Genomic DNA, 21,484 nt, shown 5'->3' with positions numbered 1-21,484 from the left:
ATTTTGAAGCAATTTGGTTTTTTGACCACTTTGATAAAATTCTATTTGATTTGGAAATAGAGTTATGTCTAAAGTGGCTAAATCATCTCACTAAGACTGTCCTTTGAGCACCTTTGAAAATTTGTTTCTTTGTTGAAAACATCACGTTTTTGTGCTCAGAAGTTGAGAGTACAGTTCCCAAAAGTTTCCATTATATACAGTAGTCTAGCATGCTACATGTTGTGGACAAAGTAGAAAAACAGCAAGGGATAAATTATATTTTATACAACCTGATATTAAATTGCTACAATTATCATATTATCATATAACACCCTAATATCACTGTATTATACGGATTATAAACGATATATAAGAGACGATGTTTTCCTTACTGCAATGAGCGTTATGCTCGGAGTAAAAACAGCTGGCTATTTAAAAATACCCACTCAAGGGGATTAAGGCGGGTCAAAATTCTTGCAACGTTACAAATCATTTTCATGAACTCATTTTAGGCTCAAACGAAGCGTATAACTAACTAGAATAAGATTCAGTCAATTTTGATGACGTCATAAAAATTGAAATCCCAATAACTTTTGATAGAATTATCAAAATAATTTCAAATTTTGACAAAAGATGCATATTATTAATGTTTTTAGAATTAGAAAAAAAAATTATTGAAATTTGATGACGTCATCACTTTTTGGCCAAAAAACTGAAATCCTTAAAAAATGCTGACTTCATCAAGATTTTTAAATTTTTTTGATTTTTTTTGAAAATTTGCATTAAAATGCATCTTTGGTAAAAATTTGAAATTATTTTGATAATTCTATCAAAAGTTATTGGGATTTCAATTTTTATGACGTCATCAAAATTGACTGAATCTTATTCTAGTTAGTTATACGCTTCGTTTGAGCCTAAAATGAGTTCATGAAAATGATTTGTAACGTTGCAAGAATTTTGACCCCCACGAACCCGCCTTATTCCCCTGGAGCATGTTCTATCTTTGGTTGTGTTCACAGCACAAAGAGTTTCGTGTCGAAGAGTATGTTCATTTTCGTATAGCAAAATAAATCTACTTGGCCGATGAGCTATAGTCAATGAGCTTCTCCAATTATTAAAATGAACCGCTCTTCGACTATGCTCACAAGACAAGCTGCCAAAGCTGTTAAAGCTACTAATATCAATCGATTGCCCTAACAAAACTACTATGGCGAAGCACCACAATTTACACAATACTGCTGTTTAGATACAAAATACATCACGAAACAGTAGCATATATAAAGGAAGACAATTTGAATTCGTAGAAATGTTCTTCATTTCCATTTTCGATACAGCTCGTGGTATCTTTGAGAGAATTCAATATTCTCCTGAGTAAAACGAAAATTTACTAAGAAATATGGAATATCATTTTTAATTTTTCATCATACTCGCCATTGACAAGTCCCGCAAGAAATATAGTATTTGTACTTAAAAATTATAGATGTAAAACCAACTTTTCAACTATACTATTCGAGAGAACGCACTTATCTTATGAGTAAGCTAAGAAGATAAAAATCCTGCTAGCAAACCATACTAACTATTGTTCCAACTATACTTTTCCAATACTAGAGAGTTTCCATTTTACTTATGAGTAAAACAATCAGCGAAGCTTTATAAAACATAACTGCTCTCTTGTACCGGGTTTACAGTTTCATCAAGATATTGTAACCTTACGTTTAAAGCGACTTTTTGTTGATTCGTTTTTTATTCTATAGGAGGGGATGGCTTAACTTAAATTTTGGAATGAGAATTGTGACCTACCCAAAATGAAAAGTTCACTAAAACCGCTGTCATGAATAATATGGAACCCCATATTGACTGGTAGTTGAATACTCCGTAACGATGAACTTGATACCAGAGGGAAATTATTCTATGAAGTAGAAAACTCTCGCTTTAATCAAGTTCACGAGTATGGCTGATCAAAACGTAATCATAATGCATTTTTAAACACGGGGGTAAAAGTCTACTTGAAAAATAGCTCCATACCGTACTCAATATCGCTATGAAATGAGTGAAACATTTTTTGTTATGATCGATTTCACGAACACGAGTGTATTTCTAGCGCTGGTCTCAATCAAACAAGGAATCGACTTCATAAAAACTCCATATCGATGAACATTTATAGCCAGTTTTCTTTAAGCTGAAATAGAAATTTGCTATCGTGATCAAGTTTATCAAAAGGCTGTACAACCTCATAAAAGTACCTGGTATAAACGATTGGTAGCTGAAAACTCCGTACCAATGAATATTGAAAACTTCACTAGATTCATATGTCTTTTGTACGAAAACTGGTTGACATAGTCAAGCTCATTAATACACTGAGTTTTAACTTATACATTCCGGAGCTTATTGTTGCCTGACAGCTAATAACTCCGTACCGATGAACTTAGCTTTAACAAACGCTTTTTTCGTATAAAAATTTGTCGCTGCCAAGTTCGCTAATAAAGTTGGAGAAGTAGCGTAGCTAAGAGGGGCGCAAAATTTGTGTAGGAGAGCAGATTTCTATGACACTGTAATTATCCTATTCATGGTATTAAAAGATAATTATGATGGCATAAAAATCTGCTCTCCTACACAATTTTTGCGCCCCTCTTGGCTACACTGGAGTTGTAGCTCTAAAACATCTGGAGCAAAATATCACCTGCTAGCTTAGAACTTTGTACCAATTATATTCATGACGTAATGTTTTTGTCACATTCAAGCCAGAGGAAAATTGTTTGAAATTCACCACTACAGGCACAACAGAGAGTGTTCCCGTAGAAATCGTTAATTAATATTATCACGAATGTGCTTTACCGGAACCAAACGTTTCTCATCAATTGCATTTGTCTGTTACCATCATACTCTATAGATACACAAAAGATACACACAATAACACTTTTAAAATTATGAGTATAACCAACGAATAAGATTATTTGAAAATGCAGCAATATCCTGACTTTGCTTGTCCTCAAAAGACAATCGCTGAACTGCATGTCGAAAGGCAAAATTCTCCAACGACTATTTCTTTACCCGAATGAACGCAATGACTATCAGTACAAATCGAAGTAAAAATAATACACTTAAAAATATGATATTTCACCCGTCGAAGTGTGCTTACAGAACAAGAGTTTCAATAAGTATGTTGATACTACGTTTAGCAGATTGTCTTAGCAGAACTAATCTACTTGGCCAATGAGCCATAATCAAGGAGGCGTTTTCAAATTCTGAAAATAGTGCACCTTTCGATTACGCTCACAAAACAAGCTAACTGAGAATGTCAAAGTTTTCTGTCGTTTCATTTTATAATGACATCGGTTTCTTCCATAACCAATTATTGAATAAAGTGGCTGTGATAACGCACTTTTAACAATAAAGTTTGGCTGCTGTAAATACAACCAAAGCAAATGACATGCGATAATTAGAAAATAGATCATGCTCTGCCCAGACTTTTGTCTCGTTCATTTGCGTATACCGTAGCCAAACCGATCTGATGAGCTATAATCACACTACAATCAGGGACAAAATACTTGGCACAAAAGGGAAATTCACCGGGGTGTTTTGAAACCACAATCGATTTGGAAGTGCTCTAAAGTAGGTTCGAAGGGTAGAGTTTTAACTCTGAGTTTTAACGCTAGACTTAAGACTTAAGAATGGTCCAGTAGGGCTTGAAATATAGCCTAGAAACCAATAAATCCCTCCCAGATCGAAATAATCGATGCAATCAAGTTGAGGGCCTGAAATTGACATTCTCGCTCGAACTTCAATTTTCCAAAAATGGTAAATTAGCCAAAAGTGCAAACATATTATGGCACAGATTGTAGCGTTTTTCAAATTCTGAAAATGACGGCTGAAAGTAGAACCAAAGAAAAAGAATGTGATTATTTGAAAATACCATCATCTCCTGGCTTTGGTTGTGTTCACAGCACAAAAAGCTTCGTGTCGCCAGCATGATCATTTTCTTAAAGAAAAATTAATCTGCTTGCCTGATGAGCAAAAGTCAACGAGATTCTTTTCAAATTCTGAAAATTAATCTCGCTTCTACTATGCTCACAAGACAAGCTACCAAGGCTATGAAAACAATCGCTTTGAACAATACCACAATCACAAATTTGACATCTTTTTCGCCGAATTTTACTCACAGTGCATCAATTCTCCGTCGTTTAGCAGATTGTCTTAGCAAAATTAATCTACTTGGCCAATGAGCCATAATCAAGGAGGCGTTTTCAAATTCTGAAAATAACGCATCTTTCGATTACGCTCACAAAACAAGTTACCCAAGGATGTCAAAGTTTTTAGTCATTGTTAAAATTACCAGGGCTACCAAGTTTATGAAGCTAACAATGTCGACTACACTCTATCGACTACCACCATATTCTGGCTTTGGTTGTATTACAGGACAAGAGCTCCAATAATCATGACAATTCTACAACTTTTAGCACTAATCGAGAAGACGTTTTCAAATTCTGAAAATAACGTACCCTTCGATTGTGCTCACAACAAAAGGTTTAAGGTTTTTTTTCATCAAACTTTTCCGTGTTTTTTTTCACTTTTAGCGAATCAAGTGTATAATTAGCAGTTGCTTGAAAAGTTCGTACAAGATTACTTTGCAGTCTTATTTGACGTCATTTTTTTAGTGTGACGACATAAATTAATGAAAAATATTTATGTGTCACGGATGCACACCTCTACAGTCAGATATAAATGCCCTGTACCTTTTAGTCACGTCACACTTGCTGACACTTACATTACTTGGAATAAGAATGTTCAATTCGTTCCATGCCAGTGAACTTGATGCTTCACATGAAATGGAAAATTGTTTGTTATGATCGTTTGTGGTCGTTTGCACAGAATCTGATCAAATCACGACCCTTTCACATCGTGAACTTTTGATTATAGCTAGCCAAACTTCTTTACGATACGTAAAGTAAAAATTGGGCGCTATGATCAACTTCACTAATAGGAATGCACTCAAAAGGACAACCACTTCACAATCGGAAACATACTAATGATATGAAATGTAGCTTTTATGGATATCTTCTCGCATTTTGTAACACAAAGTTTCCTTCCTTCCCTCCTATAAGAAGTGTAAATCTGCGATTAAGAGTTAAAACTCCGTATTGGTGAATTTGAGTGCGTCTTATTATGAATCAGAGCCAAAGTTCTTCGGAATTGTATTTTATTATAATGACATAGCTTTCTCCCATAAGCAAGTATTGAATAAAGTGACTGTGATAACCCATTCTTACCAACGTACTTTTTGCTGTAAGCACAACCAAAACCAATGACATTCAGATTATTAGAAAATAACATCATGTCTTAGCTTTGGTTGTGGTCACTGTACAAGCCTTGTGTCGACAACATGTTCCTTTTTGTATAGCAAAATCAATCTGCTTACCTGATGAGCTATAGCTGACGAGATGCTTTTCAAATTCTGGGAGAGCCCTTCGACTATGCTCACAAGACAAGCTACATTCCTACCAACGTACTATGGTTAAAAGTACGCTGCTGCAAGCACAACTAAAGCAAATGACATGAGATTATTAGAAAATAACATTATGGCCAATCTTTGGTTGTGTTCACAGCACAAAGAGCTTCGTGTCGAAAAGTATTTTCATTTTCGTAAAGCAAAATCAATCTGCTTGCCTGATGAGCAAAAGTAAACGAGATTCTTTTCAAATTCTGAAAATGAATCGCGTTTCTGTTATCCTCACAAGACAAGCTACCAAAGCTTTGAAAGCTTCCAATGTCGATTTCTCGACCAAAACTACTGTATTTAATATGAGTGCAACTAAGGAAGATATAAAGCTTTTTGAAAATACACCCAACTTCAGTCATGCTCACAGGACAAGAGTTTCAATAAGTATGTTGATACTACGTTTAGCGGATTGTCTCAGCAAAATTAATCTACTTGGCTAATGAGCCATAATCAAGGAGGCGTTTTCAAATTCTGAAAATAACACACCTTTTGATTATGCTCACAAAACAAGTTCCAAGGTTCACAAAGCTACCGACAATGTCTTCATACTTCAATTTGTTGTTTATAAAATCAAAGTTTTGACATTATGACATTGATTTTGACACTGATTTCTCCCATAAGAAAGTATTGAATAAAGTGACTGTGATACGAACGTACTTCGACTGAAAGTACAACCAAAGCAAAAGACATGGTATTATTAGAATTAATACCATCATGTCTTAACTTTGGTTGTGTTCACAGCGCAAAAAGCTTCCTGTCGAAGAGCATGTTCATTTTCGTATAGAAAAATCAATATGCTTATAAATAAATGTCATCTCGTTTTATCTCGAGTTTATAACCAGCGAAATCTTTGACCATACTTGTGTGAACAATACTTACTTTGGAAGTCTTTTCGATTCTTCATAAAAATTGACATTCCAAAAATGTCAAAAATTATTTGACGTCAATTTTTTCAATGACATCAATTTCAATCCTTAGCAAAAAAAGTTTTATACATACTGATAGAGATATACCAATGTCTTTTAAATAGCTTCTGAAATAGACTTAAAATTGAAAGATGCCCACAGACTGTTGGCCTTAAATTCCCAACGATACTTGAGTGATTCGTGTACGGAATACCAAGGTCCGATTCAAGCTTTGCAAGCTGATGAACCTTCGCCCCCCCATGCCTTGTGAGGGGGAGTGGGCAGTAAGTCAAGGGTAGCTAACAGGACGTTTAATTGTGTCGGCACAGTAGCGAGAATAGCGTAAAACAGACCGATATTCCCCTGTAATTCTTGTTACTATTGAACTTGGTTAAAAACATCACTAGAAAAAGCTAACAAAGTTTTCAAAACTTTTACTGCATTGAGTAAGAAACTCCAACAAAAAGTCTTAGTTATTAAAACACAGACCATTGCTTAGACAAACCCTTTAAATTGGACGCTCAGTTTTTGAAAATCGATGCTCTATAACAATGGGCACAATCTCAAGGAGCAGATCTTCACTATGAAATGAAGACTTCGCCATCAGATCATGCCCACAAATATAGCTTTTGTTGATCAACCAACTGGCTCAAGCATTACATTCTACCAGAGTTTACAAATGTTCAATTGTGCAATAGATGACATATATGTTAGTTTTTATAGATCTATTCTATAGTAATTTCACTAATATATCTAGTCCCGCAGCTGAGATCGAAAAAAGTGGCTAGAAAACGATTTTCGTGATGCATCTCTTAGATTTTTGGTGGAAGAGCGTGAATTAATATGTTTAGTTTGTTAAATCGAAAATCGATAATTTGCTCCGCCGTAACTTTTTAAATACAAGTTGGCTCAGCCGTGGCTGTTCTTACTTTTTCGTGACTAGCCTCTGAAATCTGACACTCAGTTTATTCTTAATTTGTTCTCAGTTATTTTTCAGCCAAATCTTACTTAAAATCATTCTTACAGCCGATCTCCGAAAATACTGCTCGCGGCGAATGAACTTGAAAATACGGAACAGAAATGTTCACAATTAAACAAATATAATCTAACGAAATAAGAATGAGAACGACATTCTAAAAAAATATAAAACAACAACATTTAAAATTAGCAAAAGCTTTTCGGTCTTTCCATCATCAGTGCTATAGAATAGCACTATTCTATAGCACCGATGATGGAAAGACCGAAAAGCTTTTGCTAATTTTAAATGTTGTTGTTTTTTATTTTTTATCAATATGGCAAACATTGATCATAAACGACATTCTGTTCTTTTGGAAAACGATAAGACGAGGACATTCTCCTAAATCTAAGGATCGTTTAAAGGATAAAAATCTAAATGATGGGAATTTTTTTTGAATGTTTCCTAATCAGTTTACAGTGTAATTGAACAGATTTATTACAAATACCTTAAATTAACACTGCACTAATCGTTGTGCTAGTTTTTGCATCTGCAAACACATCCCTGTGACATAAACCCGCTGGGATTCCAGCCCCACTGGAAAATTTGGCAAAGATTTCGTCCCCGGTAGGAAAATACCCTGGAATTTCAGCCCAACTGGGGAATTGACCCTGATTTCAACCCCATTTGAAACTCAAGGCTTAAAAATTGCATTCAAAAGCCATCCCCGCTGGATTTTTTAACGTTATCGTTGAATTTCTATCCCCATCGGGATTTCAATAGAGGTTTTTATTCCCACTGAAGTTCCACTGGGACTGTGAGACAGGGGCGTGCAAACGTATGAATTATACCTTTTTTAAGTTTGCCTCTTACCCAAGCAAAGCCCAACAAATCCTTTTCTCCTTCTATACACCAAATGTCTTTTTTTGTTCTTTTTTATGTCTTTTGATATTTTCAATATTTGTTTTATTTGACGTCAGTTTTTTTTGTAAGTGACGTTGGTATTCTAAGTGGCTCTTCATAATGGTGGTAGGCTTTCAGAGAGCTGGGCTAGCCCACCTTACTGGTATCCCACTTTGATTTGAGAAGGATCCCTATATTATTTTTAAAATCCAATATTAACGGGCCGGCCCTGCAATGGGGTGGAGAATGTTATCGAAGACGTTGCATTGCAACTGTTTTGGTGAATGAAGACACTCAAAATAGATCACGTGACTTCAAAAAAAGATTTGATCTCATTAAACCGAGCTGGCTGGAGGTGTCCCATATAATCTCAAGGAGATACCATTTGTATACAAGATATATTGTACTCTTTTTCACCAATCAGATTGCTGATATTTTTTGGATCGCCGATAACGACAAATATCGGAAAAACTTTGACCAGCGTACGCGGAAAGTCCTGGAATGGTGCTGCATTTGATGCTCTACTTTTATATTTTTCACAATTTTTCATAATTTCTTTCCTTTTTCTTCAGTTCGGACAGCCTGTGCGCGAATCAAGAAACCTATCACCTGTAAAATACGTGTCTATGAAAGTATCGAAAAGACTGTGGAATATGCAAAAAGATTGGAACGAGCGGGGGCTAAGGTAAGACGATTGTAGAGAATGTAATAAATGTTGACATTTGGTGCTCAGAGTCATTCACAATAGTACAAGAGAAAAAGCATGACCATTGATACCCTGCTGTATGCTTTACTTTCTAACTAGTTGAGAGAAAATAAATTCAAACTCTCGATGACGGAATTAATTTGTGGAAGATTTTGCTCGCCAGCTGGAAAGTACTACTATAGTTTTCTACTGAACTAACTATAGACATACAAACAGAATATATATTTTTTGTGTAGTGTAGGATTTTTTAGACAGTCTTGCGATTACTTTCACGGAGTCCAGGCTATCTAAGAACTGAACGGAACATTTGAAAGAGCGGGCCTTTTTTTTAAGCGCTCGCACATTGACCATTCGGCTCCTTATTGATAGACCTAAAGAGAAAGGGAACAGGTTTTGGCCGGAAATAAATAGTCCTACAGCTACGATCACTGTGCACATAAAATAAACACGGTACACAGACCAGACCACATCATATATACACACCCCTGTCTCAGTGCCCCGGTAGAACCTTTTCCCTCAGTGGGGATGAAAATTTCTATCGAAATCCCAATGGGGATAGAAAATCTATTGTTTCCAGCTCAAAAATTCCAGTGGGGATGGTTTTGGAGTCCATTTCTTTTCCATTCAATTTTCAATGGGGATAGAATCATAGGCCAATTTCCCAGTGGGGTTGAAAATGTAGGGTATTTTTTCCACCGGGGACAATTTTTGGCCAATTTTTCTACTGGGGTGGGGGTCAACCGGGTCTGTGACACAGGGGTGTATATACCTGCATTATCAGAGCTAAAGAAGTACGGAATGCGCTATTACCTAAACGTTCCTTTTTCTCAGATCATCACAGTTCACGGTCGACGTCGTGAACAACGAGGTCCGCTCACCGGTATTGCAAGTTGGGATCACATCAAAGCGGTCAAGGAGGCTGTTTCCGTGCCCGTATTTGCTAACGGAAACATCCAGTATTTGCGGGACGTCGAAAAATGTATAGAGTATACCAAAGTGGATGCTGTGATGAGTGCAGGTCGGTCTCCTTTCTCTCTTATCAGGTTTTTAACCATAAATACGCTCAAGTGCAGGGGGGATCATTACAAACCTGGAAATCTAATGTTTGCAGGGATGTGTTTTTATTTAAGTTATCTAAAAAAACAAAGGGAAAACATGGTGGCGTTATTGACTGAATAGGAAATTGTTTGAATTTTTTTTATTTTTATCAATTTTACAGTCGGACCTGCAAGATACTGAAGTTGAGCCAGTGCGGTTAGCATGTTCGACAGTATTCACGTAGGTGTTAGAAGTAATTCCATCAGTTATATGAGGCTATTCAGACAATGTTTTTTTCACTTTTTAGAGGGTGCATTATACAATCCCGCCATATTCACTGGGCGGCAACCGCCCGCATGGGAGATGGTGGATAAATACTTAGCATACTGCAATCAATATCCCACCAATTTGAGTTATGTGAGAGGACATTTATTTCGCATGTGGCAAAAGTGGTATGTTTAAAGCTTATAATTATCTTTCTCTCGTTTGAAAAATTATTTCAATGGAAGTTTTTTTTTTAAGCACAGTGATCTTTCATTGGAACTTTAGCAAAATCGGGATTATTTTGGCTAATATCCCTTGTATCTCCTTAAGTTGTGCTCATAAGGAGATGAAATTTGGTATATAAAGTATCCTTATAGAAATGTAAAAGTAGGAAAAAAAGTTTTTTGATACATAAAATTGTTCACCAGTTATTGGGCACTTTCGTTTTCGAGAGATCCCTCTATCCCGTCCTCATCCCGCTTGAGATCCCTCTAAATCGGAATAAAGATAATTCCGGATAGAAAAGTGCTAGAGACTTGAAATTTTCACAGAATGTACTTATATTTGTCCTTTAAAGGATAAAAGAAAAAGAAAGCATTTCTTCTCAGTTAATTTCTTAAAAGTTGGCTAAAACAACGAAAATTGAATCCGATTAATCCGATCAAAGATCGCCGTGAAGGTCTAAATTTCGTAGATTTTGCTGTTTTTTGTTTAGCTCAACAGAGCTCAACGCAGATGAAATAGTTTACGCCTGAAATTTGATAACGCTCTTGACAGTTCCTAATACGTCACATCTGGAAATAAGTGTGCTATTGATAGAAAAAACTTAGAACCCCTATTGGGGCAATTTTCTTTCCGATGACTTTAATTTAATTTCCAAACCACCATAAAAATGATATTAGAAAATAAATTCCAAATGAAAGACCATAAAATATCACGGTATGAATTTGTGTTCCTAAACTATAAACGAACTTTCAAGCAAAAACAAGTTGATTGGTTGCGTGCAGGTATGATGACCCCTTCCCTGATTACCTTATCCAAATATAGAAGTCGACATAAGTAAATTAATAAAGTATTTTTTTTAATTGTTTAAAAGTTTGTTCAACGAATCGAGAGTTTGCGAAATTCAAAAATAATACTGACCACATTCCTATCTGACTTTCTCCCAACCTATCGATTTACTTAATAAATGTTAAATTATTGATATTCTATTTTTCGATATTGGCAACAAAATGCAGCCCAATTGAGCGGTGTTTCGAAATTTCTTGAATAGTGACCCCGTAATGACTCCCAATTCAAAACCACATGAAACACGAGCCAAACAAGATTTGAAATTGTTCCGTTTATTGAAAAGAAACTATTTCGAATTCGACTTCAAATTCATTAATAAATCACATAGCGTGTTTGTTTTCATTATTATTTCCGTTACCATAGAAACATTTCAATGACAAATTCATTTTTAAATTCTTTTTTGCGGCAAGTTTCTCTATTGATAATTTAAATTTCAAAATTGAAAATCTTAAAAATAATTTTGGGAGGCTCTGTATATCCGTATGAGTACTCCTAATGAAAATTGAGGAGTTGATTCAAGAAAAAATGAAGAAATGTTATCATCTTTCTTTGTTTATCATTTTGCTGTTGATTACAAATACTTCACCTAACCAATATCACCTCATTACATCTAATGGTCATCCTTCTAAAGACCCTTACTTCGCATTTTCATCCAAGTTCAAAGAACAATGTATAAGTATCTGTGGTACCACTCGTAAATGCCATTCCTACACCATCAAACAAACATCCAGTAATCAATATGAATGTCAATTTTACGATAGCGCTACCATGCGTGAAGATCTGGTCAGGGTTTCTTTTCGAATTCGCTACTTCATCAATGCGAGGGATTGTAAAGATTGGTACAGTATTGGAGCGAGGGCGTCGGGTGTTTACAAGGTGAACTGGATGGGGCGTTTTTTGATAGATATCAGATGCAACATGGATATTGAGGGCGGAGGTTGGATTGTTTTCCAACGACGATATCAGCCTCGCCACTTAGATTTCCAACGCTCTTGGAATGATTATAAAGTAGGCTTTGGTGACCCACATCGAGAATTTTGGCTAGGAAACGATTTTATCCATGAAATGAGTATCTTTGCAAAGCATGATTTTTTGGTGCACGCTGAAGCATACACAGGTGAGACTCTCATCTCAAGATACGGTGAATTTTACATCGATAACGAGAGTCAAGATTATACTCTTCATTTCAATGAAACTCTACTGGCCGGGATAGAATCTTTGACGGGTCCACAAAACCTGAACGGAAAGAAATTCCATACATATGATCGAAGTTACGGATCGTCTTGTATTACACGCGGTCACGGTCCGTTCTGGTTAAATGATTGTATGTACCTTGACCCGAACCATCCCAATTTTCTCCGCTGGAGGACGTACGTCGACAGTGACGCGATTCAGGAAATTCAATTGATGTTAAAAGCTACAGGTCCAAACTAAGGACAAATTAGAGACCTTTCTGTACAATATTGTTTATTCTGTCTCGGATGGATTTCATTACAAAAGTTATAAAAAGAGGCTTTTCCGTCGTGAAGCAAAATTTGACGAAGCTTGGTGAATTTGCTGTTTGTTCTGCTAGCGTGAAAAAGATCCAAGAAGTTTATTTGATGTTAAAACCGAACTAAGCAAATTTAATTAATGATTATAAAAGCCACATGACCGAACCAAGAACAAATTGACAAGATTTCCAAAGTAAACATGTTATAATGTAAATGATTTGATCCGAACAGTCAGTAACCAATGTTTCACAGTTTAATGCTGTTTCTCGTGAATATGTATGCATCTCGAAGCTATTGTAAACGATCACAAAAAATCTTCAAATAATAATCAAATATGTGACTTTTAAAACTTGCGAGACAACGGATGAGTTCAGCTTTGGTAAAAACGGTCCCACACTAGGATTGTTATACATGCAGTTTTTTGAAAGAAAACATACCTAATGCGTAATTAGGTAATGCGTTGTTTCATTTTCCTAAAATTATAATTTGAATTTTTTTATTTAATTTCATTAAATTATATGACACACACTGTCGACTTTTATATACAGATATGATAAAATTGTTTTTTAAAGAGCACCTCACACATATCACCACATTTTTTTTGGTGTGAAATTTTACGTTGAAAGGCTGCATGCAATCTATTGAAAAACTTTTCACCTTACACATGAATAAAATAAAAGTAATTTTATGTATTTTTCCATTAAACCTTCGTTTAATTGAAGGTCATCTAGAATAAAATCTACCGAAAATAAAGACCATTTAAGAATAGGTAGCTTGATCCTCAAGGAACCAAATTTTTCTTCGAATTAGATAAAGGTTCGAATTACCGAGTGTATTTTTGGATAACTTTCTAGCTGTCGGGACCAATGTTCGAATTACAGAAAGATTAATATAAGATTAGTAGAGATTCGAATTAGAGAGAGTTAAATGATATTACGATTCTGCCCCACATCGATTGAGTTCTTCTCAATGATTAAGATATTTATGCATTATGGTGCAATATATTGCGAACAAAGACTGTAGAAATCTCCTCGGGACTTACTTACGTACCATGAAATCACGACAGATCATTATAAGTTGATCCCATCGAAGGTTTTGTGAAAACGTAAAATTTGTTCCAAACATTTCGGCCTTATCTGAGAGGGTGGTTAGACTATATGCAAGTACCCTCATCATTTCTTAAGAGGTTGTTGAGCGTCAACAACAATTCATTGGTCCTATTAAGAATTGTTGTTGACGCTCAGTTGTTCTAATTTTTTTGACATTTCAAATATTTAGACGAGTAGTGTTGTAGCCGGTGTTTACTTCTTTGAACCTCAATTCCGTGATTCCAGGCTTATGAATCATCTTAAAATGTTCATATTTTCATTATTCTATACTATGAGTGCATCCATTCTCTAGCTTTTCACACTCAGGAAACTTAGATTTAAAAAGTTAAAAAAGAAAATTTTAACGTTTTCCAATACTTTGCTTTACTCTGCTTTCAGTTTGGATAATTTCCCAGAACTGCGCCATCCGCTAGGTAAAGTAAAGAAATTCGAAGATATGTGCAAAATATCAGATACGATCAAAGAAAAAGCCAAGGTGAGAGAAGAGAGATTATATTTTTGATCGTGAAACCTCTTCTTCCAACTGTGACTGATTCAAATTTACTTTCATGCTTATATTTGCTCTGGGAGATTCGACGAAGTAGATCCATCCTGTTTATAAATTTTGATATTTAATTGCCTTTAAAAGCGAGCCGATGGCGACCCGATGGCTCCCTCTTCTTTAGCTATCTACACAAAAGTAGGGAAGGGTGCCACTCCTTTCCTTTGACCTCCTCTCACCCTTGTCTCTTCTTTTTAATTGCTGAGCATGCGAGAGAAAGGCGGCATTTTAAGTACCATTTTGTAAATCTTTGCTTTGATCTGGCTGGGGATCAAGTCCACAAGATTGCCCATAGTAGCTGGATGCTATACTTTCATGCTACGGCTTCTTATTTCAAAAATACTATTTCAGTACAGTTTCCAAACCAGTTTTTAGATAATTTACCATTTCCCGTCTATTAAGTACTTAACCATAATATATTCCATTTGTAGGCGATCGCAGACAAAGAAATAGAGGAGGGTAAAGACAGTGAGGAGATCGGTCAACTTCCCTTTTGGAGATGTCAACCGTACGTTAGACCACCGTAAGTAGAAACTAGGTGTAGGATGTTTTGTATGAAATGCTAGAGATGGTTTCTATTTACTAACTTTGTATAATTTCAGGTGTTTGCCCTCTGTCGGTCGCACCACAGTTATTGAAAGCTAATATTTTCCAATACCTTGATAGAAGGCATAACCAGATGGTTTGAGTTTGAGATCCTTTGTTTTTCGATTCTTTCCTTGCTCCTGAGAAAGACCTTCAAATGTTTTTGCCTAACTCTTTTCCAAAATCGAGAAAATACAATTTGAACTTTCCAAAAATATAAACAGTTTAAACAGTTCTCGACTCTACCAGATTGCATCTATACATTTGTTATTTGTGACACTTCATAAGGTTATGACAAGGGGTGTGTAGGTGTAATCTAACTCTCTCGTCAACAGTATAATACCGTGAGTGGTCCTAAATCCGACAGCCCTGCCTAAATTCTCTAAAATCTCTGTTCAGTAAATCAAATCTCTCAGTTTAGTTGACACTTTGGTATCTTCATTTCGTCACAGCGAAAGGTTTGTTTTTATAGGACCCGTTCTCCTTGCAGCTTCAAAGGGGTGGTTTCCATTTCCTAGTTTTCGTTTGAGCAACATATTTAGAAACTTAATTTCAATTTCAATTAACAAGCAGACTATTTCAGGAGATGTGTCCTAAATTAGCGAAATGCGCAATTTTTGCCTCCTTAAATCCACAAAGTTTCTCTTCCTCACTTAGACCAAAAACAACATCGGGCGAGAAAAGGCCACTCGAAGAGGGCGGTGAAGAGGCGGAAGCAAAAGCAAAACTAAAACCGCCCTCCAAACGAAAAGCTATACGCGAAAAACACCATCAGCACGGCAAAGGCGCATTCCCTAAAGGTACCTCAAGTTTTTTTGACTTTTTTTGCTTTTTTCGCTACCTTAAGGGAACTTTTTTTGGCGGGAACTAATTTTGGCGGGCAGCAAATATCCTTAATCTTTTTAATTTTGGCGGGAACTTATTTTGGCGAACAGTGAATTTTTATTAATTTTGGTGGGAACTAATTTTGGCGAATGACAGCGTAAATCTGTTCTATTTTGCCTTATTTTGATAAATTTCAGGGGTTATTTAGGGAAGGAAACAAGAAATTTAATTTTGGCGGGAACTTATTTTGGCGAGTGAGCAAAATATTTAATTTTGGTGGGAACTAATTTTGGCGAATTTCGTCTAAATTCGCCAAATCCGCCAAAATTAGTTCCCGCCAAAATAAGTTCCCTTAAGTTACTATGAAAAATGTTTAGATCTCAAGCATTCTTTAAGGCGTACGCATTTTTTTAGCTCGGTGTTTTCTCAGTCTTCTTTCTTTATGAGAGCTCAAAATAGAAGATTTCAGTAAAAAAACGGCATAGAATCTAGAATTTGATTGATGTCCTGGTGATATTTCATAAAATTGGTAAAGTCAATCGAATCGTTTTGATGTCAGTGGCCCAATGTCCCATGACAGGAATGATAGTCGACCTGATGTTTCGTATTCCCGGTCCGTTTCAACTGCCCTTTTTAATAAGCCTGAAAAATATTTCGGTTGGACCAGTTAATACCCGAAAACGAGGGGTAGAATTTAGGCCTCCCACTGCAAAATCCACAAGGCAGTCGGGCGAAATTCTGTCATCTAAGCCTTCCAGATGTTGAAAATTATCCCCGAACTTCAGAGATATAGCGTGTCGGAAGAAGATTTCTAAATCGTGCAAGTACAAGAGATAAGTTTGTAAGGATCAAATATTTTTCCCTTGCTTCATAGTTCCAAAAGACAAATGGCCGCTATGCGTGACTTGCAAGAACAACCCTTGGGTAAGTTAAATATGTTTTGACATTTCTTCATTTGGAACACACAACTCCTTAGCCGTGCCGGTGCGAGAATAGCCATTTCCTTAAACTGGTCACCTGTCAATTAGCAGTGTTGTCAGTTTGAATCTTTTGCTCTCATTATGTAATTATTTCAGTTTTTCTTTGAGGGGGGTTGGAAACGAACGCACAATTTATCCTTTTTCTGAGTGCTCCGTCCCAAATGTCCTAAAATTAAGCAATTTTTTATTGAATTTTCCTCCCGATTTTCTTTTAATATTAATTGAAAAAGCCTATACTAGGCGGCTTTTTTACGCGGTAACAGACATTTCATTTTGCGACTTGAATGTTTCGAGCCCTGGTGAAATAATTGAGTTTGCGTCAAAACACTTGAGAAAGGCTTATTTTTTCCCAAACATCATCAAAGTGTAAAAAATTATTTTTGGTGAAGTCCCCTTTTGCGTAGCGTAAAAGTTGTTGTCCTCCTTTAATTTTAAAACTTTTTTGAAGAACATAATATATTTTGACAAATTTGACTGGGAAATATGCAAAAGTTGGCTTGGAAAATTACTTTAAATCGCATGCAATTATTCTTGTTTTTTTACAGGGCAAGAAATGTGAACACAATTTATGTAAAACTTGTTGTAAAGATATGACCGCTATCAAAGTACTCAATTGTTCAGGTACGTTTTCATTTTTTGTTTACTTCATACTTGTAGTTTTCTAGACTATCTATTCGAGAGTGAAATGGGGTGCTAAAATTCAGGGTTTTACTCAGGCAAATGACAAAACATAGTATAGCTCCGGTGGAGTTGAGATTCTAGACTGGCAGATCTTTAGCAATGTATTGGTTGATGTTATGACCATCCGTTGGCGAATGAAATTTCTAGGCCATTAATTTCTGTAAACAGGTTCGTTGAGCCTTAATAAACAACTTGAAAACTTATAACTAGCGTCTTTGTATTGTTTATTCGAGTTCTACTTCACTCGCCTTTACTCTGATATTATTGATACAGAAAAAAAACATTAAATGAATGAAATGAAATTGAATTTCGTCTTGCTTTCTAAAAGATCTAGTATAACTGGCCTGCCAACATCCTTTATTTATCATTTTCGTTATTTTCGAAGGTCACAAATTCAAATTCTTATTCAACAAACTGAGACGTGAAAAAGAAGACGAAGAAGAAGCAGAAAAGCAGAAACAAAAAGCTGAAAATGCACCGTGCCAAGACAAATATATAAAAGCTGGTGTCAATGTAGACGAAAACCGGAACGGCGGAGAAAAAAACAGTGATAATGATGCCAAAGATCTGAATTCGATCATTGCCACTTGATGAAAGCATCGGAAAGGTTAATTTTTACATCTACCAAAGTGAAGTACCTTCTATTTGGGAATGCATAGTTCCTTTGGAAGTTTGATTGGGTTTGTTTTCAATCACTGCGAACTTTTCATCGAGGCTATGGGTGTACCGTGCGAATCTCTAGCATAATGTCCGTCAAGCTGAATCGTAACGGAGCATCTGCGCTGTGCAGATTTATTCCCGAATTTTTATTGCGGTACAAAAAACTCATAATTAACACTATGTTGAATTGGATTGAATTTAATCAAAGAATTTCTCTTACTCTAAAGTGCCTAAACGGGGGGTGTTTTGGAAGAATTAAGAGCCATTTTTTTAAAAAATCTTCAGAATAGAGAAAGTCTGATACCTCACCCTCTTAGATTTTGATGAAATTTTGACCAAATGATCTATCACACAAGAAAATAAGACTCTGAAAATTTCACCTTGATATCTCAAGTGGTTTTGCAGATATAGTGTCTCAAAGATAGGCTACTAAGCGAAAATTGTCCCCTAAAAATCATGAACTCTGGTGGGGAGCAGATTTTGAAAGCCAATGAATTTTTATTCAAGTACATTAGAAAGCTGATTTACAGTGGATTTCAAGAACTTTTTGTAGGGAATCAGAAAAAATCAAATTGAGTTTCCAAAATTTTCCCCGAAAATCTCTAGCACCTCCTGTAGAGGGCTTCAAACTTTAATGTAATCTGGGTTTGGAAGCACTTTTAGCTGGCTGCTGATGGTCCTTGGGACTTTTTTGAAGCAAACTTTTGACCTGGAGTGGTTTACTGGTGGGTTTTGGCCACAAAAATAACATTTTCAGGATTTCCATCTTTGCGTAACCGTCAAAAATGGCCGAAAAAATTGCTATTTTGGCAGACCTGGAGCAAAATTCAAGATGGCGTATCTTTTTAAGGCAACACCAATTTTTTTTGAAATTTTCAGCAAGGCTTCCTTAGTAGGTCTAGTTTATAGCCTCAAAAAATCTCAGTGGGCATTTGAAGTCTCTTAAAGATATGATCGATTGAAAATTTGCTTAACTTCGTTGTTTTCTCCCTCTTAAAATGCTAAATCAGGCCCACTTAAGGGCTCTAACAGGATAATTTTTGTCAAAATATTGGTTGATCTTCTCTAGCCAACTAATCATTGGCATTAGGGGAACAACTGAAAAAGATTTCAGGTCATTTCCATCAACAGATGACATTTTATGACAGTTTCTTTATTTTTAAGTACAGAATATGTAAAAAAATGAGACTGACATCTGGCCTTTCCTACCATTCCAGGGCCTATATTTCCAGGAAAAACCTCAACCTTTCACAGTTTGGTGAATATTAATCTTAAATAAAAGCAGGTTACTTCAACTTAATGGGTTTAACAGTACTCAATTCCTATTCAAAAACTTTTTAGACTCATTCAGAAATCCTACTTTGACAATAATTTGCGCTTTACCGCAAAATTTCTAAGTCCAAGTATTGTGATTAGCTTTAGACTGTCGAATATTTCTTGGTAATTTCTTGCGGTAAAGCGCAAATTTTTGTCAAAGTAGGATTTCTGAATGAGTCTAAAAAGTTTTTGAATAGGAATTGAGTACTGTTAAACCCATTAAGTTGAAGTAACCTGCTTTTATTTAAGATTAATATTCACCAAACTGTGAAAGGTTGAGGTTTTTCCTGGAAATATAGGCCCTGGAATGGTAGGAAAGGCCAGATGTCAGTCTCATTTTTTTTACATATTCTGTACTTAAAAATAAAGAAACTGTCATAAAATGTCATCTGTTGATGGAAATGACCTGAAATCTTTTTCAGTTGTTCCCATAATGCCAATTATTAGTTGGCTAGAGAAGATCAACCAATATTTTGACAAAAATTATCATGTTAGAGCCCTTAAGTGGGCATGATTTAGCATTTTAAGAGGGAGAAAACAACGAAGTTAAGCAAATTTTCAATCGATCATATCTTTAAGAGACTTCAAATGCCCACTGAGATTTTTTGAGGCTATACACTAGACCTACTAAGGAAGCCTTGCTGAAAATTTCAAAAAAAATTGGTGTTGCCTTAAAAAGATACGCCATCTTGAATTTTGATCCAGGTCTGCCAAAATAGCAATTTTTTCGGCCATTTTTGACGGTTACGCAAAGATGGAAATCCTGAAAATGTTATTTTTGTGGCCAAAACCCACCAGTAAACCACTCCAGGTCAAAAGTTTGCTTCAAAAAAGTCCCAAGGACCATCAGCAGCCAGCTAAAAGTGCTTCCAAACCCAGATTACATTAAAGTTTGGAGCCCTCTACAGGAGGTGCTAGAGATTTTCGGGGAAAATTTTGGAAACTCAATTTGATTTTTTCTGATTCCCTACAAAAAGTTCTTGAAATCCACTGTAAATCAGCTTTCTAATGTACTTGAATGAAAATTCATTGACTTTCAAAATCTGCTCCCCACCAGAGTTCATGGTTTTTAGGGGTCAGTTTTCGCTTAGTAGCCTATCTTTGAGACACAATATCTGCAAAACTACTTGAGATATCAACGTGAAATTTTCAGATTCTTATTTTCTTGTGTGATAGATCATTTGGTCTAAATTTTAGCAAAATCCAAGAGGGTGAGGTATCACACCCTGAAGACTCTTAAAAAAAATGGCTCTTAAATTTACAAACACGTTTATAAGGAGCCAGAATTTTTATCTTCGAGTTTAAGAAAATTGAAAGTTTACTGTTTAATTTAGCTAGGACACTCCTCTAAGCTTTGCTCTTTTCAAGGAGCAAAGCTTTTAAGTGAAATTTAAGATCTTAGTAGATTGATTTTCCCCTGATTGATAAGGCGTACTTTGAAAATAATTAGTTTTTGTTTTTAATTATTCACGCGCTATGTCTAAATAACGGCGGTTACGGTTTAAATGCTGAAAATCTTCGGGTCTTTTTCCGACAAATTTTCCTACCAAAGAGTTGAAAAGGAAGATGAAAACGCTGAAAATTAATTACATATATAGCAAGATAAAAAAAATATCGGTAGCATCAATAAACAATACGCCTAAAAGTGTGACAACTATTTTTCTTGAATTTTTATGATAATTATTTTTAGGTAAATGAATTTTTTAAAAGTTTTATAAAATTTGAGCTGGTAGGACACTGCCCATCCATCGCACACTGATATTTATATTCTATATGATAATATACTATTAAATTTTACCTAATGTAATTAGGTTACATACAATAATTCTATTATAGTTTACCATGGTTTTTTAATTTGTAGCTTAGCATAAATGTTTCTCCGAGATTTCTCACTTTTTAATGCGATGCTGAGTTTGAAAATCAACTAATCAATTTGCATAGTTGCTCTATTGATTTTATTTTTATTCCTAGTTAA

The 21,484-nt window shown here is 35.5% G+C and overlaps 1 protein-coding gene across 1 annotated transcript in view; it reads left to right on the top strand.

The window, feature by feature from the left end:
- The window catches only part of LOC136822390 (tRNA-dihydrouridine(16/17) synthase [NAD(P)(+)]-like), a 37,589-nt gene extending 18,022 nt beyond the window's left edge, over positions 1 to 19,567 (top strand). The window contains exons 4-12 of the mRNA XM_067078640.1: positions 8,812 to 8,924; positions 9,777 to 9,963; positions 10,291 to 10,435; positions 14,299 to 14,395; positions 14,893 to 14,984; positions 15,704 to 15,846; positions 16,746 to 16,795; positions 17,397 to 17,472; positions 17,918 to 19,567. Coding sequence (XP_066934741.1) covers positions 8,812 to 8,924; positions 9,777 to 9,963; positions 10,291 to 10,435; positions 14,299 to 14,395; positions 14,893 to 14,984; positions 15,704 to 15,846; positions 16,746 to 16,795; positions 17,397 to 17,472; positions 17,918 to 18,123 — 1,109 coding nt within the window. The 3' untranslated portion in view covers positions 18,124 to 19,567. The remainder of the gene's footprint in view (positions 1 to 8,811; positions 8,925 to 9,776; positions 9,964 to 10,290; positions 10,436 to 14,298; positions 14,396 to 14,892; positions 14,985 to 15,703; positions 15,847 to 16,745; positions 16,796 to 17,396; positions 17,473 to 17,917) is intronic.
- Positions 19,568 to 21,484: the final 1,917 nt, after the last annotated feature.

The sequence above is a fragment of the Clytia hemisphaerica genome, unplaced genomic scaffold (assembly GCF_902728285.1).
Source record: "Clytia hemisphaerica strain Z4C2 unplaced genomic scaffold, Clytia hemisphaerica genome assembly, whole genome shotgun sequence".
NCBI lineage: Eukaryota > Metazoa > Cnidaria > Hydrozoa > Leptothecata > Clytiidae > Clytia > Clytia hemisphaerica.
The sequence above is the reverse complement of the archived record's forward strand: the minus strand, read 5'-3'. Positions and strand labels throughout refer to the sequence as shown.